This window comes from Bemisia tabaci, chromosome 8 (assembly GCF_918797505.1).
Source record: "Bemisia tabaci chromosome 8, PGI_BMITA_v3".
Lineage (NCBI taxonomy): Eukaryota > Metazoa > Arthropoda > Insecta > Hemiptera > Aleyrodidae > Bemisia > Bemisia tabaci.
The window spans coordinates 19,509,415-19,525,995 of NC_092800.1; the positions used below are offsets into that span (position 1 = coordinate 19,509,415).

Here is a 16,581-nt window from a genome sequence, read left to right on the forward strand (position 1 = left end):
CGGGACTCGTCGATCAGAACATGGCGGAACATGGCTCTCCCATTTAGATTACGACTCTATGTACTCTACGTAAAACTATTCGTGCTTTATGGACATCCATATTGCATACACTAAAAGTTGAAGGCGCTCCGGCAAGTGGCAAGGTAAAACCATACCTTGATATGTAAAATAGTGCAAAAACATTTCCTGTATTAAGCCTTAGTTTCAATGCGAGAATTTAATCTTAGCAATATGGCGCTTCATACACTGCTGAGTGCATTGCTCTATAAATAGGATTGCCACAAAATGTAGAAAATAAAATTCCCTGACATTTCCCTGATTTCCCTGATGATTGAAGGTATGCCAGACGGTAAAAAAAACATAATTAGAAATGGTTTTCGGGCTAAATTTGTCGTTTGAAATGTCAAACCCATTCTAAAAAGCAAATAAAGGTGACTTGATAATTTTCCCCTGATATTTTCGTCATTTTCCCTGACATTTCACGGTTTTCCCTGACTTTTAAAATTTCCTGACATTTCCCGGTATTCCCTGACTGTGGCAACCCTGTAAAAAGGAGTGACTAGAGTGCCTTCCATTTCGTCATTTGCAAGACGCGTGTCTATAAGGTACCAATAGTTACACCAAAGCATATTATCAACATAATTGCGAATGTTTACTAAAATGTTACTTTGCACAAAAATAGACCTAAACAACCTGACTCCTTTAAGTTTGTATGAAGACTTTGATAACTTAAAATAAGAAAAAAATAATAACAGATCTATTTTTATCCTATGGTTTTTGAATGTATTTAAGCGATTATTGTAATTTATGTTCTAGGACTCATGCAATGAGAGGCATGTTTCGTATGTGATTTGCAGACTTGTTATTTTGGCTCTCACTTCTTCCAATATTGTTTAAGGAGTGAATAAATTCAATTGAAATTCATATGAATGAATTAGAACGATTAATTCATTTTACGTTTGAGGGAGTACAACTTGAATCAAACGATGCATGAAATCTGCTACATATCATATGATTTGGGCACCTTGGATTGCTTGAATTTGACAGGAAACTTTGATTTTAAAACTGGAGGCTGATTGAGGGTCGCATTCTTGACGGCAAATTTTGCTCCTGAGTAATAACAAGCGAAAGGAAATGAGACTATGTTCATCATTGAAAAAACTTTGAAATGCATTTATTAGAATGTACAAAAAACCTAATTTTTAATCCTAATTACAAATGTGCGAGGTTCATTTCCTACTTTATCAATTTGATTAAATAAAATAAAATTAAACTAAATTATGATAACATTAAATGATTAAATACTCTTGAAGAGTGAATAAACAAAGCTAAGTATTTATAGAGATTTTTTCTCTGTTTCTGAGGAGAAATACAGTCATATACTTAAAATCTAACGAAAAAATTGCTCAGAGGGTGAGATTGGATTTAAAAAAAAAAAAAACCTGAATAACAGAAAAAGAAAACAGAAGGAAGAAAAAACGGGACAACACACAAATATTATACAGTGCTGAACAATTGGTGATTGAAAAACGAAAATTTTAAAAATTTGAATACTATATTTGAAAGAGAAAACCAGGTGTCATGTCCATGTTCCTATCTTTTCTAGTGTTACCAGTCAGTTTGAGAATTTAAATTACAAGGGCAGGATGTCAACCCCCCCCCCCCCCCCCTTATCCCTCATCATCTTTTCAAAGTTTATCTAAAAAAGTAGATCAACCCGGAAAAAATCTTTTCAAACTTTCAAAAAGATAATTTCCCAAGAAAACTCAAGTCTCATCGCTTTTGAAAGAATTTTTTCTATCGATGAGATTACAAAAATTTATCAACGTTAACTATGCCTAAAATGAATCTTAATAAAAGAAACAAAAACTAATACGTAGATAAGGAACAGTCTTTTAACCTGAATATCATGAAAAACTAGACGGTGATGTAGAAATAATTTCACAAGACAACTTCGGTCGCAATCCTAAAGGCAATCAAACATTTAATGATGCAAGTTGATTTTTTACTTGCTCCGGTGTAAGATAATTGACTGCATAGAATAAGTGCATTAAAGCATTCATTAAGTGAGTAAATGTAAAAAAAAAAATTCAAAGAAATCAAGCAATAAGTTTATGACTTTGTGACATAACTGTAAAAACATAACAACAAAGTGCGCCAATTGCATCACGTATCATTTGGACTTGCACTAAAAAACTAAAAAATTCCTCTGAAATAAAATTTACAAACATACTTGGAGATACATGATCTTATGAGACGAAAAACAAATAATTTATGAGTGTACCAAATGAATAAAATTATTTTTTGTTCAGAGACCTGATCAAGATCAGGAATTGATTAGTGCACTTCTTTCCATTCATCCATTTTCCCACTTATATAAAGCAAAAAGAATTGAAATTATAATTCTAGAATGAATAGTTAGTTAAAAAGTTACATATTCGTTTTTAAAGTAGCATTTTGCACGAATAAATAGTTATTTATCCAAGTTTTTACTGAACTCTGAATTAGCGGTAGCGCCTCAAGTTGATGATGCAATGAAAAAAACATGAAAATCTCTGTAGAAAAAAAAAACTTGGAGGAGAATAGGTTTTGAAACAGAGACAGGCAAAGAGAACAATGAATTGATATTAAATTATCACATTCAAGCATTGTTAACTTGAGGCTAACCTTAAATGAAACATTATAGTTTCATAACATACATTAGCTTACGCCCCTGTCACAGCATGAAATTTTGATTGCAATACAGCCACAGATTTTGTTTCTTGAATTGGCAAGCATAGAATAATATATGTACTATTCATTTTACAAAACCAAGCTATCTTTAGAGTTTAGGATGACAGTAAACGGTCACTAAAAATATTTTGGAGATTAGGAGAGAAATGAATTTCAACACAAAATTTGACTAGCATATTAAAATTTTTAATTTAACGAGGATCATTTCAGCTGATTCCACACAAAACCGGAAAATTGAAACTAAGCAGTTCAGCAATCTGCTGAATCTAATCAGTGTGACAAAAATGCCTTATTAGACACATTAACCCATTGTTAAACTGCAGTGCTAGGCAAAAACCACAGTCTTCTGCTTGAAAGTTTTTCTCAGACGTATTACCCTAGAAAACAGCAAATTTTGCAACTACATAAATTTTTTTTTTTTTTTAAGAATGAATACTATAGCGTATGAAGTACCGATCCTAAAAAAATAAAACATTTTTTGCGTACATTTTCTTTAAATAGAGGGTTCAAGTAAAAAAAATATAAAATCTGGAGTAGAGTTTTGTGGTTTTTGTCCTGCACAACAGCTACAATCCTGCACACGCCTCAAAGAAACGTGACATTTTCACTATTACAGCAATAAAATGTAGACATTTTTTTGCTCCAGAGGAAGCATCTGGGTCATTCAAAAATAAATCAATTGAATATTTAGGTTTTGACTGTGTGTTAAAGGGCTCACGCTTTTCATTTTTCTAGAGATTTATTTTTGACTGCGTTGTGAGAACAGACAGATGTGGAAAAACCTTTAGTTCAATGGCAAAATGAAAACCTTCTTCACTAAACTTTTCAAAAAATCTTTCAAATACCTGGCAATGAATGTGGATCTCTAAAGAATGTCTCATAGAAATGAGAAAAGAAATCCTCAGCCAAAATATTTTTGCTTGGATGAGAAAAGTAATCAACTTGGACTGCATTTGTCCGTACAAAATAATACTAGTGTACATGATAAGTAGAATATTTAACAATTACAAAACTTGTCCTACCGGAACGAGGGAAATTCAGTTTTCACAGTTCATCATCGAAAAGCTCTTCTTCACCATCTGGCGGGAAATCTCCAACCTCAATGAAGATCGGTTTGACGAAACCACCATATTTTGGAGGACATTCAAAATACCTAACGCCACCACAGCTAAAAAAAAGAAGAAAGAACTACTAAGCAAGATGGATATAAATAGAAGAAGTATACAAATGGAGGGTAAGAGTAATAGTAATTGTTTTGAGGTTAAGATGGTAACTGGTGTGCCTATCAGTTTTCGTTGATATCAAGACCGTTCCATTGAAAATTAGTGACATGAAGAGGACCCTTGTCTATAGCTATCAGAGTTTTCAGATCTGACAGAAATAAACTATTGCCGCGCATATCAGTTTTATAGGCAAAACAACATGATAGGCAAGACATACCAGCCAAAAATGATTTAACTTAGAGCTTAGGTAGTTCCAACAAAAGCGGGTTTATCGAAGTGTATCAATAGTTCGAAACAAGCACTAACCAACAGCTTACCGACAGGATGTGTTATAACACCTCTGGGTAAACTAAAGGATATAATTAACCACTACGCTGCACAACCTCTAATGAGCCCTCTATGACCTTGTAGAATTGTTTCATAGCAAACGAGGACCTGGATCATAATTAATATATTTGAGGACAGCAGGCACACTCGAGGATTGCTAACAGTAGAAAGCCAATAAGTCTTCAAGATTGGCTATATAGATGTCTAGAAATGATACAGATAAAAAAAGAAAATTTGGAAGAGAGGAGTCGCAAAATTGTGGTAATGATGATTTAAGAGTATCAAAATTAAATAATTTTACATTCATTGTTTCTTTTACCAATTATTTGTTCGAGTTTAGTTAAAGTCTGGGATGTTTAAAAATTGTGCGAGTTCTACCTTTAATTTTAATGAGAGTGCTTTCAAGTCTAAATAAGATATTAAACCCTACCATAAATAAGAAAAGTTCATATGACAGTCAAATACTCATCTTTACTGGTCTGCCATTCCTACTTGAAACTTTCTCATCTTCTAGGCAACTTCGTTTTTCCTAGTTATGTTGTCTTTAGCCACAACGACTATCCCCGAAAGGGTGTATTAGAAACACGGTACCATTAGATCCAAAATAAATTAGCAAGCTCGCACTAAGTTTCCAACAATAGAACCGAAGGGTTATTCAACTACCATGTGATAACAAGATTCACCATTATGATTGAAAAATGTTCAGCGTGTACTTACGTTCCATCGTTCAATCCCAATGGTTCATCATACTGAACGCCTATCCAATTGCCAGACTTTGAAGCTAATGTACCTATTGTAAAAAAAGAATTAAAAATCAGACAATATAAAAACACTCAAAAACAACCTGATTGTTGAAATTTTACCTGGCTTTCCCCGAAAGATGAGGCAAGACATACCATTTTCTATGCTGTGTAATAAATTGATATTCTATGTTTTGTCGAGCTGACATAAATTTCAACGATCAAGCTGCTAGAAAAATTATGAGTTAAAGGCACTCCACAATGAAAGAATCTCTGATGACGACAAAGTGGGGGGAGGCGGGAGGCTTCAACAACCAGACACCAGCACGCATAATAATCTACTTGTGGTGAGAAAGGGGTAACAAAAAGGCTATATCGATGGCCAAAGCACAAAATCACAGATCTCTGTTTGCAAAAATAGAGACTTCCTGCCATACTTTATTTTTCCTTTGGAAAACTAGCTGCCCCAATTTCTAGAAAACTTCTTTTATTTTTCCTATCTCCGTTAACGGAATATTCAGTATATATTCCAAGCTATAAATTTAGCTTGTTTTCCTTCAAAAAAATAAAATAGGATGAGAAATTTTAAAGCACCACACTAGAGGTATGTGGTTTAGTATTTTGGACATCAATATAAAGAACCAGAAAAATCTTACGACTTCTTCTCGTCGCTGAACAATATTTTTAAGAGGTCAATATTTTTTTGGATGATAAGTTTCATGTACGAAAAATTACTGATAAACAATCCGTGACCTTGGAAAAACTATCTGGTCTAAGATTCTAAACAAGATGCCTTTGTAATCCTCATTTTGAGCTTCTCACAATTGAATTCATTTAATATGATAAAGAAAGGGTAGCCATACCTATGAATTTGATGGTGCCCTTTCGCTTCGCTTTGCCAGGCGCTTTCACCAAGCACCGCATTCCTATCTTCATCTGCTCCATCCTTTCTTTTTCTTCTTTCTCGAATTGTTTCATTTCCTCATTCGTCCTTTGAATTTCTTCAGGATTGTATTTCCCTAATTTGTTGGCTTTTAAAAATGACTGGACAGTATCTGTAATCAAGAAAAAATCTGATTAGAGCAGATACCTCCTGTTCGAAAATTAATCAGCTTGACTGAAAAATAGTGCAGGTAATTCATTGATGAGTTGTTAGGAGGCCAGTTTTTTGACAAGAATTCCACGGACTGTTCAATGTTCATGAGGCATCTAGTGGTTTACAGTGTAAGTGCCTAAGTTGTGCAATTGAACCATCAACTTGTTAATCAATGAAATTTGAGTTAGAACACAAAACTTTGAGTTGAAAAAAAAGCCATGTGTAAAGTATTTGAGAAATTGATTACAATGTGCCCTTCTTTTATTTGAAATGATTATTGCTGACCTCTAACATTGTAGGTTCTTTGGAAAAGGCTTCTCACAGTAACTTTTCCTCGGTTCTAAGCGTGGTCCACCTGGTGTGCAATGAATGAGCTTGTTCAGCAATTCGTAATTCTTGCATTTTTGGAAACTAGAGAGTGCACAGAGTTCACAGGAATTTTCCCCGATTTTTTTGAGCAATATTAACCCACGAAATACGAGTCCAAAAGTCCGTATTTTGGGCTCCCATTTAAACGCGCGCCGCTTGGCCCATCTCAAAATGGCGCCCATTTTCTCCGTCCGGCGGTGGCCACACTTTTGACCCGGCGTGCCGGCAAGGTACCTCTGCATGCCTCTGCCGTGTGTGGGTCGTATAAACAAACGAAGATTGATAACACAAATGATCCAAACAACTCGAAATCTCTTAATTTTAATTGATTTAAATCCATTTTCGACTTCAACCAAGCATTTGGCAATAATATTCATCGTATTTTACAACCAGGAGCCACGGCCTATCGGCTCATTTTAAGGTGCATTCTGAAAATCAGTCTTACAAGTCCAGTGTCCAAACCCAGACTTTCTTCTTTTACTTTTTTTGACCATTCTCTTTTCATTTTCGCCTCAAATCAAATGTTTTGCAGTTTCTTTGTCTTAAGTATGTGGTCCTGAATTCATTCAAGAGTTAGAAGTTCACCATTTATTTAGTATTACAGCCTTTTAACCTCTCAAGCTTTACCGATATGATCTCATGTAGTTCGAGGTTTCTTTGGCCCAAACCAAGTGATTACATATCTGATGTGTGTCTTATGGCTCTTCAAATTCGCAGTTTAGAAGTAAATCAGAGACTACAATTACTTAATCCAGTTCTGCTCTCATGTTCAATGTTTGTCATAAGTGTTTGTTCGTGTCTGTTCTTTATAAGTGACCACTGTAGTGCATATACTTATACACAGTTATGCTATCGGTACAGGTATTATTTCTTGTTTTCTACAGTCAGACTTTCTCTTAAGCGCAATAATTGACCAAAGAAATTCACCTAGTTGCGTAAATAATTTGGTGTATAGATATTCTGTTAATGTCTCCTTGCGGTGATTCAAAGTTTCTGAGATCTATCACAAGTGGATTTTGCATTTAGACGGTCACTCTTGTCTGATAAAATTACTGCTCTAGCAGCTTCAAATTTATACTTTGATCTCTGATTCATCACTAAATGACACTCATGCGGTGTCATTTATCTTTAATCAGTTCAAAGCTATTTCGACAATGAATCATCAAAGGTCCGATCGAAGAAGGAATTTTCTGGTGAGTGCTGCGGCTGAACCGACATCACAACTCTACTATCGAAAGCATCAACCAAGACATGATCATTCGTCTGGAAGTGGCTAATCAGCAGGCCGATTATTGAAGGCTTAGAGCAACCTGACAAGACATCAAATTCGAATATATTGCATGGATATGATAGGGCTATGTCTTTTCATGTCGGGCTGACATAGTTTCAATAATCGGGCAGCTGGTAGTTTAACAGGTAAGATTTGTAAAGTCACTAAGGTATCACAAGTTACATCCGCATCTCTTGTGGTACAGTTTTTGTAAGTATGCTTACCTTTGTGGAGATTAATTGATAACAAAACGAGCATATCAATGTCATAGCCTAACTAGAAAACCACTAACGTAGATTTACAAAGTTTCAGACTTTCTGTTTCTCTTCGATTATAAAATCATGCAACGAAATGTTACAAATGTCATCCCCAGATAACCTTAACCATGTTCCTTACATATTCTTATGGGAGGATGTAATTCTATGTCTTTTCAAAATCCTTCCATCCATCTGTACCTGAGAAATTCAGTAAACCAGCCGACTTTCAGACTTTTAACAAGAATCGTTGGCAACTTTACCATTGAAATGATTCTTAGGTGTTTTTGAACAAAGGGATTTTATTAAAATGTTTGTTGGACAGGTTTGATTCACCCTGAATTCTTAAATAGAGAGAAAAAAAAAAATTTTCTTCACTCTAGGAAGACATGAAACTGACCAAGCTGTAGGTAAGTAAGTAGTTTTTGATTACTTCATTCCATGAAATATGATGAGCCTTGTTTCTGCAGGAAACACAACATACTAGCAGGAATCCTCAAATAAATTTTCTGTCTTGTACAATATCTGTTGATACTTAAGTATTTGATGATACCTATGAAGTACAAAATTTCTGAAAAATCCCTGGGAATACCAGCAGAGTCGTCTCCAAATTTTCTCTCAGGAATAAAACTAAAAATTGTGGAAGTTTCCTAAGAATGCTCTCAAGACAAATTTACGTATTATTCATAGATGAAGTGTAGCCTGCTACATATCATGTCGTATTCCTCTTCAAATAAACATGCAGGTGAGTAGATTTTGAAATTTTGAGCGCACAATTTGCTCATGAAAGAAGCGAGCACTACCATGATTTCCACTTACCATTACCACTTCCTGATAAATTTTTATAAGTTGATGCTTTTGAAAAATGAGTTGTGATGTCGGTTCAGCCGCAGCACTCACCAGAAAATTCCTTCTTCGATCGGACCTTTGATGATTCATTGTCGAAATAGCTTTGAACTGATTAAAGATAAATGACACCGCATGAGTGTCATTTAGTGATGAATCAGAGATCAAAGTATAAATTTGAAGCTGCTAGAGCAGTAATTTTATCAGACAAGAGTGACCGTCTAAATGCAAAATCCACTTGTGATAGATCTCAGAAACTTTGAATCACCGCAAGGAGACATTAACAGAATATCTATACACCAAATTATTTACGCAACTAGGTGAATTTCTTTGGTCAATTATTGCGCTTAAGAGAAAGTCTGACTGTAGAAAACAAGAAATAATACCTGTACCGATAGCATAACTGTGTATAAGTATATGCACTACAGTGGTCACTTATAAAGAACAGACACGAACAAACACTTATGACAAACATTGAACAAGAGAGCAGAACTGGATTAAGTAATTGTAGTCTCTGATTTACTTCTAAACTGCGAATTTGAAGAGCCATAAGACACACATCAGATATGTAATCACTTGGTTTGGGCCAAAGAAACCTCGAACTACATGAGATCATATCGGTAAAGCTTGAGAGGTTAAAAGGCTGTAATACTAAATAAATGGTGAACTTCTAACTCTTGAATGAATTCAGGACCACATACTTAAGACAAAGAAACTGCAAAACATTTGATTTGAGGCGAAAATGAAAAGAGAATGGTCAAAAAAAGTAAAAGAAGAAAGTCTGGGTTTGGACACTGGACTTGTAAGACTGATTTTCAGAATGCACCTTAAAATGAGCCGATAGGCCGTGGCTCCTGGTTGTAAAATACGATGAATATTATTGCCAAATGCTTGGTTGAAGTCGAAAATGGATTTAAATCAATTAAAATTAAGAGATTTCGAGTTGTTTGGATCATTTGTGTTATCAATCTTCGTTTGTTTATACGACCCACACACGGCAGAGGCATGCAGAGGTACCTTGCCGGCACGCCGGGTCAAAAGTGTGGCCACCGCCGGACGGAGAAAATGGGCGCCATTTTGAGATGGGCCAAGCGGCGCGCGTTTAAATGGGAGCCCAAAATACGGACTTTTGGACTCGTATTTCGTGGGTTAATATTGCTCAAAAAAATCGGGGAAAATTCCTGTGAACTCTGTGCACTCTCTAGTTTCCAAAAATGCAAGAATTACGAATTGCTGAACAAGCTCATTGCATCGATGAAGTCAAAAGTCTTGGCAAATTTTGTTTTTTTAATCAAAAGAAGGTCGACGGCCCCTATGTGAAGTCTGATGAATTATTTTCAACCAATAAAATTGCAAAATTTAGAAAAATGGAGGCAGGATTTGTCTACAATTTTTTTTTTTTAATTTGATCTAGTAAGTAATTAATCTCTGTATCTGTGAGTAACTTTCTAAAGATTCATTTGCTGATAAAAAAATGCCGAACTTTATTTCAAAAGAAAAACTAGAGTTTTTCTACAAAAAAAAAAAAAAAAAAAAAAAAAAAAAAAAAAAAAAAAAAATCCCACTCATTACAGCAATCAATCTCTGTATTCAATGCCAAAAAATTATCAAGCACAAACCATGTTTTCAATCCTCTTAATTTTGCATTTTTTCTGTTGCGACTGATTTTTAAAACTTGTTAACAGGAGCTATCGTCGTTTTTTATTGTCGTAAATAGATTTCATTATTTTGTTCCTTTAGTTTTTGTTATGAACAAAAGCAAACTGTTTTTAAAAAGCTCTACGAAATACGTTGAGTACTTACAAGGCTTAGAGGCATATTCTTCCTCTGTAAGCTCAAACTTCTCAATTTTTTTCAATTCTGCTTCTAGTTCTTGACAAGTGAGCATATGAAGGTCTTCTACAAGTAGCAAAGTTCCTTTTTCAAATGAAAATTCACTCAAGGGCTTGTCATCAGGAGTTAAATCAAATTTAAACGCATTCCTGGAGTCAAACACTTTCACTTTCATAGTTGCAGCATTTGCACCGGTCAATGGTTCAAGTTTTCTCTGAAATAATGAAAAAAATAAGATAACAACCAAAAATGTACATTAAATAAAGATAAATTATTTTTTCCATTACTTTTATCCCGCTCCTGATAACTGTGCAAGTACAGGCCTTTATCTTTCACAGTTATCTGTTCTCATTATTTCAGAATTACAAGATTCGTTCTACAATTCTCTCCCCACGGTTGATCTTCATTTCAGTATGTTTTAGTATAGAAAAATTAAACATCAAATTCTTCTGACGACAAATCAGGTTTTTCCAGAGTTACTGCAAAAAAGGTAGAATGACACAGGTAAGCTGTTGGAATGAAAGGAATTTCTACAGAGGTCAAGAAAATAATCATGCTTCTTTACTAAATTATTAGTGTTGTACTTAAGGATTTCGTACTATTAATGGTAATTATTAGCAGCCCTCATACTTCTACTTGGTGCTTGTTGGTTGGATGTGTTCTCATCAATGAAAAACGCTAAAACTAAACTGAAATGAGCGTGTCGGTGACGGTTAGTAGAATCAAAAGATTTTAACGAACCATGTCAGACCAAGGATGTGTTAGAGGCACTTTGAATGGTGATCAAAAATCAATTGAAACTCCATAAAAACTCGTAACAAGAAAAAAGCAGCATAGAAATCGCTTGATCTACTCAACCAACTGGTGACTGCGCCGGATTTTGTCATCACATTACACTGCTCTTATCATAGTAAAGCAATCAATATTTTAAAGAGGAGTGAGGTAGGGAAAATTAAGAGTGGGTGGAACGACTGAATATAGCAAATTCTGAGTGACATAGCCCCTAAATCTGTCTTTTAATCATTAGTGCCTCTTCATTTCAACGGGCAATGAGTTGAATGAAACATGTTTCATCATTAAAACCAAGATTTCAAGAATAAGCCTGATGGACCAAAAGGCCGAAATCTATCCTGGATGTAAAATGATAGATGAAATTACAGGAGGATTGTACCCAGAATTAAACCTCTGAGCTTCGATGAAGATTCGTTAGAGGTCTTAACCTCTAACAGCCGTGACTTTGAACCTCGATTGATGAGAAAGGTTGACAGAGAAAAGAGGAAATTTGAATCATTATGAGTGAGCGATAAAGAAATTCTTGGTTACCTTCAATTCGCCGACGAGTAAATTCGTTGAAAAAGACTTTTCTAATGGGCAGGCACTGTTAGAACCAGCAACTGATATGTGCACATGTATCAAATCCGACCCACCTAGGCCTAATTTCTCCATACTTAAAAACCAAATAAGTAAATCGAGGCCAAAATCTAGGAAAATTATCCGACGTTACGTGGAAAAATGCTGAAAAACTGGTAAAACAAACAGAAAATTAGAGAAAATCGCTTGATCGTCGCGGCACGTCGCTATTTCGCAAATCAGCTCAATATTTGTTTACTAACATGGTTCTTCTTATTACATGCTACACTAGCGGACTCTATGAACAACTTGTGTAACGAATCATAGTTCATGCTCTGGTTGAGAGAGAGCGCTGTACTGCTTTGCATACACACTTGCATTTGCCATTTTTGAAGGCGTAATTTATTCTCGGGTTCGACATGGGCTCTCATGCACGACTGTACTTTTTTTCCTAAATTTTTTCGCCGCCTGGAGATGTTGAGGAATGCATTGTATGTTTGCCCGATTTTAATTCACTTGGATTTAAATGAACACCGAGAGTACGTCTAATGTATAGTCCATGGATTTTACTAGATTTTTTTCTATTTTTAAAGTTATTCTTTATTATTAGAGAGAAACGCGCTGGATTCTTGTTACGACCCTCTAACCAAAAATGTATACCATATTTTGAAATTAAGTTGCGATATTTTTACGATTTTTTGGCGATAAAATCACTGGGGTCATTAAAATCTGAGCGATTATCCTTGATCTTGTCGCATTTTGTCTCTATAATTTTTTTTTTGTTTTTTTTTTTTTGTTGTTTTTGTTCGATAATATTGCAATGAATCGCCGTCGATGAAATCGCGATAAATCGCAGCTCATCACTGATACTTGGGTTATTGGTATCTGACGCACTATCATAGAATAATTTGACTTTCAGGGATTTTCAAAAAGTGTCTCCGGTATTCAGACAGGTTTTAATACTTGGGTGATCAACAATAAAATATTTTTAGCCCGGGCTACAAATAAAAAATCCCAAGGACCAACCATTATCGCTCGTATTCATACTCGTTTATTTCTTTGTCGATCCGCAGGACAATGAGCCGAACTTTTGCGGAAAACGGAGTGGAAATTTTTGACTAAAATCGCAAATTTGACGTTTATTTCATCCCATTATACATTTTAAGGGATGCTCCTTGAAGTAAATTGTACTAAAAAACCAATCAACTAATTTTAAAACTCTTCATTTAAATTTAACGAGGATATCAGCTTTTGAAGTTTCCGCATTATTTCCAGCCGTTCTTAGCCGATCCGCATCAGGACAATGGGTCGCGACTTTCGCGGAAAACGGAGAAAAAATGTTTGTCTAAAATTGCAAATTTGATGTTTACTTCGTCCCAAAATACATTTAAAGGGATGTTTCTTGAAGGAATTTTTTCTAAAAAACTAATGGAACTAATTTTAAACATCCTCGATTAGATTTAACGAAGAATCATAGCTTAAGTTTCCACATCATGTCCAACCTTTCCCATCGACTCGATCCATCGTGCGCCGCACAGTGGATCGAGTCAACTAGAGAGGTCGGACATGAAATTTTTACCTAAAACTGCAAATTTTGATGTTTAATTCGTCACATTTTAAAGAATAAGGGGTGCTTCTGGGAGAGGATTTCACCAGGAAACCCGTGGAATCAGTTTTAAAACCTCAATATTTTGTATAAACGGAGTTAAAAGCTTCTAAAGTTTCCAAATTTCGTCCGATCTCTCCCATTAACTCGATCCAACGTGCGCCGGCGTGTAACCGTTGATTTGAATGACACACCTCCTTTTTTTTGTGTTTACAAAGTAGAGACGATGTTTTCTGCTGCCGAAGATAGCTTAAAGGCATGAGATTATTTATTCAAGTGCTTGGACAGTGACGCGGTCCACGAGGGGAGTCGCAGCCGGCGAGAAACAAGTCTGATTGCCAAGAAATCCTCGCCATATGACTCCACGGGTCAGCCGCAGACGAGCTGGAATGGCTCAGGAAGGAGTGTGCACACCGTCGGAGATGAACACAAAATGCCACCATGAATATATAAAAAGCTAAAGTTAAACTGCAAAACACATGCTTTGAGTACGTGGCCTGGAAGACTTTAACGCCAGGGTAGAAAAAATAGCCAATTTTGTCTCAGTCTGTCACCAGAGATGCAAAATGAGATTTCGCAGAATGAAATTTCACTTCGCTGAAGAAAGAAAATTAATATTCGATGTAATAGCAACGAGTTTTCGAGGGCTGGGTATGCAGTATGCACCCCGCAATGATTATTCAAGTCCACCACGGTGTAATAATTATTCGAAATTCGACTCATGATGCTTTACTCCTAGAGGAGGGGTATCGGCAAGGGCCGTTTTTAAGCTCACCTTCGATGAAATTCCTTAACTCCGATTTTTTGCTCATTTAAGGTCTATATTTTGGATAAAGCATCATGATTTGGTCAATTTTGGTCTCTTTTCAGGTCTGCTCCTGGCTTAAACATGGGTCTGAGGACCGACTATGGCGAAAAATGCGGATTTTCCAGGTGTGCGGTTGAATGACGAAAAATCCGCATTTATCGGTTAAATCGGCCTTATGTATCGACCCATGTTTAAGCCAGAGGTAGACCTGCAAAGAAACCGAAAATTACCAAATCATGATGCATAAGGACTTTCGATGAGCAAGAAATCCTAGCGTTGAGGAAATTCAACCTGCAGGATGGACCCTAAAATGGCCCGTATTGATACCCCTTCTTTCCAAAATGAAAAAAGTTAAGATTTAACTTCGTTTCATGGCATATTGAGTCCATTGCAGAAGTTTTAAACAATTTCACGGAGTTTCATTTCAAAAATTTTCACGAAATTTTGCCTCTCTGACCAATGTTGTGTTTTCAGCATCGCATAGACACTGAAAAATGAGAAGTTATGGGCGATGTTTTGGAGGCTTAAAATGTAATAAAACAAAAGCCAAAGCACTCCTTTTGATGCATTGTATTTTTAGGTCAACAAAAACCTATTGAAAAAAAAAAGAAAAGTAGCAGTGCTTTCATTTCCCGGAGATTTTCCTGAATTTTTCCCGGATCTTTTGAAATTCCCGAAATGTTCCGGACCTCCAGCATTTTCCGGAAGTTTCTCGGAACTTTTTTTTCTTTTGAGAAAATCTATAAAGAATCCCAGAACTTTTGACGGACATAGAATGGAAGCCCTGAAAAGTAGAAGAGAGAGGAAAAGTTCATTAAAATCCTTCACCAATGGGAGGACTTAATCTGACGTCATTGACCCGACTAGCCCATCATGTGATTAGATTATTCAGAGCAGCCCTGGTCGAATCTTCGAGTACTTTTTTTAGTCATTGCTCGTATCACGTTTTGGGTGGTGTGATCATCGATCACGGAGCTCAATTAACTGGCTCTATCACCGATTCTAACCGGACTAGTGAGGGAGTGGGGGGGGGGGGGGGTGGGGTGAGGCAAGGGAAGATTCAGCTCCGGAGGAATGGAGAAAAAACGCGTCAACACGAGAAAATATTAATGTATTTACTTAAATAGCCTGCGACTGGACGAGCCTCCAGCGCCTCTGGCAGGATTCTGAACCAGAGCCAAAACAATACGCATGAACGGCCACTGTTGCCCGTTCCATTCCATCGAGGCAACAATCTCCTTACACTGATTTCCTCACATAGACTATAAATTAGCAAATACAGCGAGTTACGAGGAGATTTTTTGAAAAATGCACGGAAAAAACCGTTCAAACTGTAGATGCAAGCTCTTCGAATCGCTAAACGCACTGAAAAAAAACTATTGACGTTTTTACCAAGGTCCGTTGGTACCTTTACCATCTCACTTGTTTTACCAATTATTGGTAATTTTACCAAGAGAGACTGGTAAGTTTACCTAAAAACCGGTATTTTTACTGTTTTTTTTTTCAGGTAAGAATACCACTTTTATTGATAATCAATTCCCGGTAACTTTTCCATTTTATCTCGGTAATTCTACCACAGTCGATAAAAAATATTGGCGTTTTTACCAAGGTCCAGTAAAATTACCGAGAAAGTTCAATAATTTTACCGAGATTTCTCGGTAAAATTACCAATTCCATGAGCGGTAATTTTACCAAGAAAAAACTGGGATCAAATAGAACCCTGAATTCTTGGTAATTTTACCCTTTTCTTAGTAAATACACCGAGATTTTTTTTCAGTGCGTTCGTGTTTTGTAATAGTTGACATTGTCGAGAGAACTATCGCACCGACTTCCATGGTGTTTCGATGATCGTGGTAATAATCTCTAGACCATCCTACTATCCGATTAGCACAGTGCGGCGAAAATTTTGAAATAATTTTACATTTTTACCCGGTGAATTGCAATTTTTTACCATGAAATTGCAAAATTCTTACATCATTTGGTCAATAAATGACTATTTTAAACGAAATGTACATTGTACTTAATGTACTTAAAATGTATTCCATAAGTGAAAAAGGTAGGCAATTTTTAATGCAAAAAATTTCAACTTATTTCAATTACATCGCAATAAAATTCAGTATGAGGAG

The 16,581-nt window shown here is 35.8% G+C and overlaps 1 protein-coding gene across 1 annotated transcript; it reads right to left on the reverse strand.

The window, feature by feature from the left end:
- Positions 1–1,145: 1,145 nt before the first annotated feature.
- LOC109044600 (tubulin-binding cofactor B) lies at positions 1,146–12,273 on the reverse strand. Its single transcript, XM_019062418.2, has 5 exons — positions 12,015–12,273; positions 10,662–10,905; positions 5,887–6,078; positions 5,001–5,073; positions 1,146–3,901 (listed from the first exon to the last, which is right to left on the reverse strand). The coding sequence occupies exons 1-5, from the start codon at positions 12,135–12,137 to the stop codon at positions 3,778–3,780; spliced, it is 756 nt and encodes a 251-aa protein (XP_018917963.2). The 5' UTR covers positions 12,138–12,273; the 3' UTR covers positions 1,146–3,777.
- Between the last annotated feature and the right edge of the window lie 4,308 nt (positions 12,274–16,581).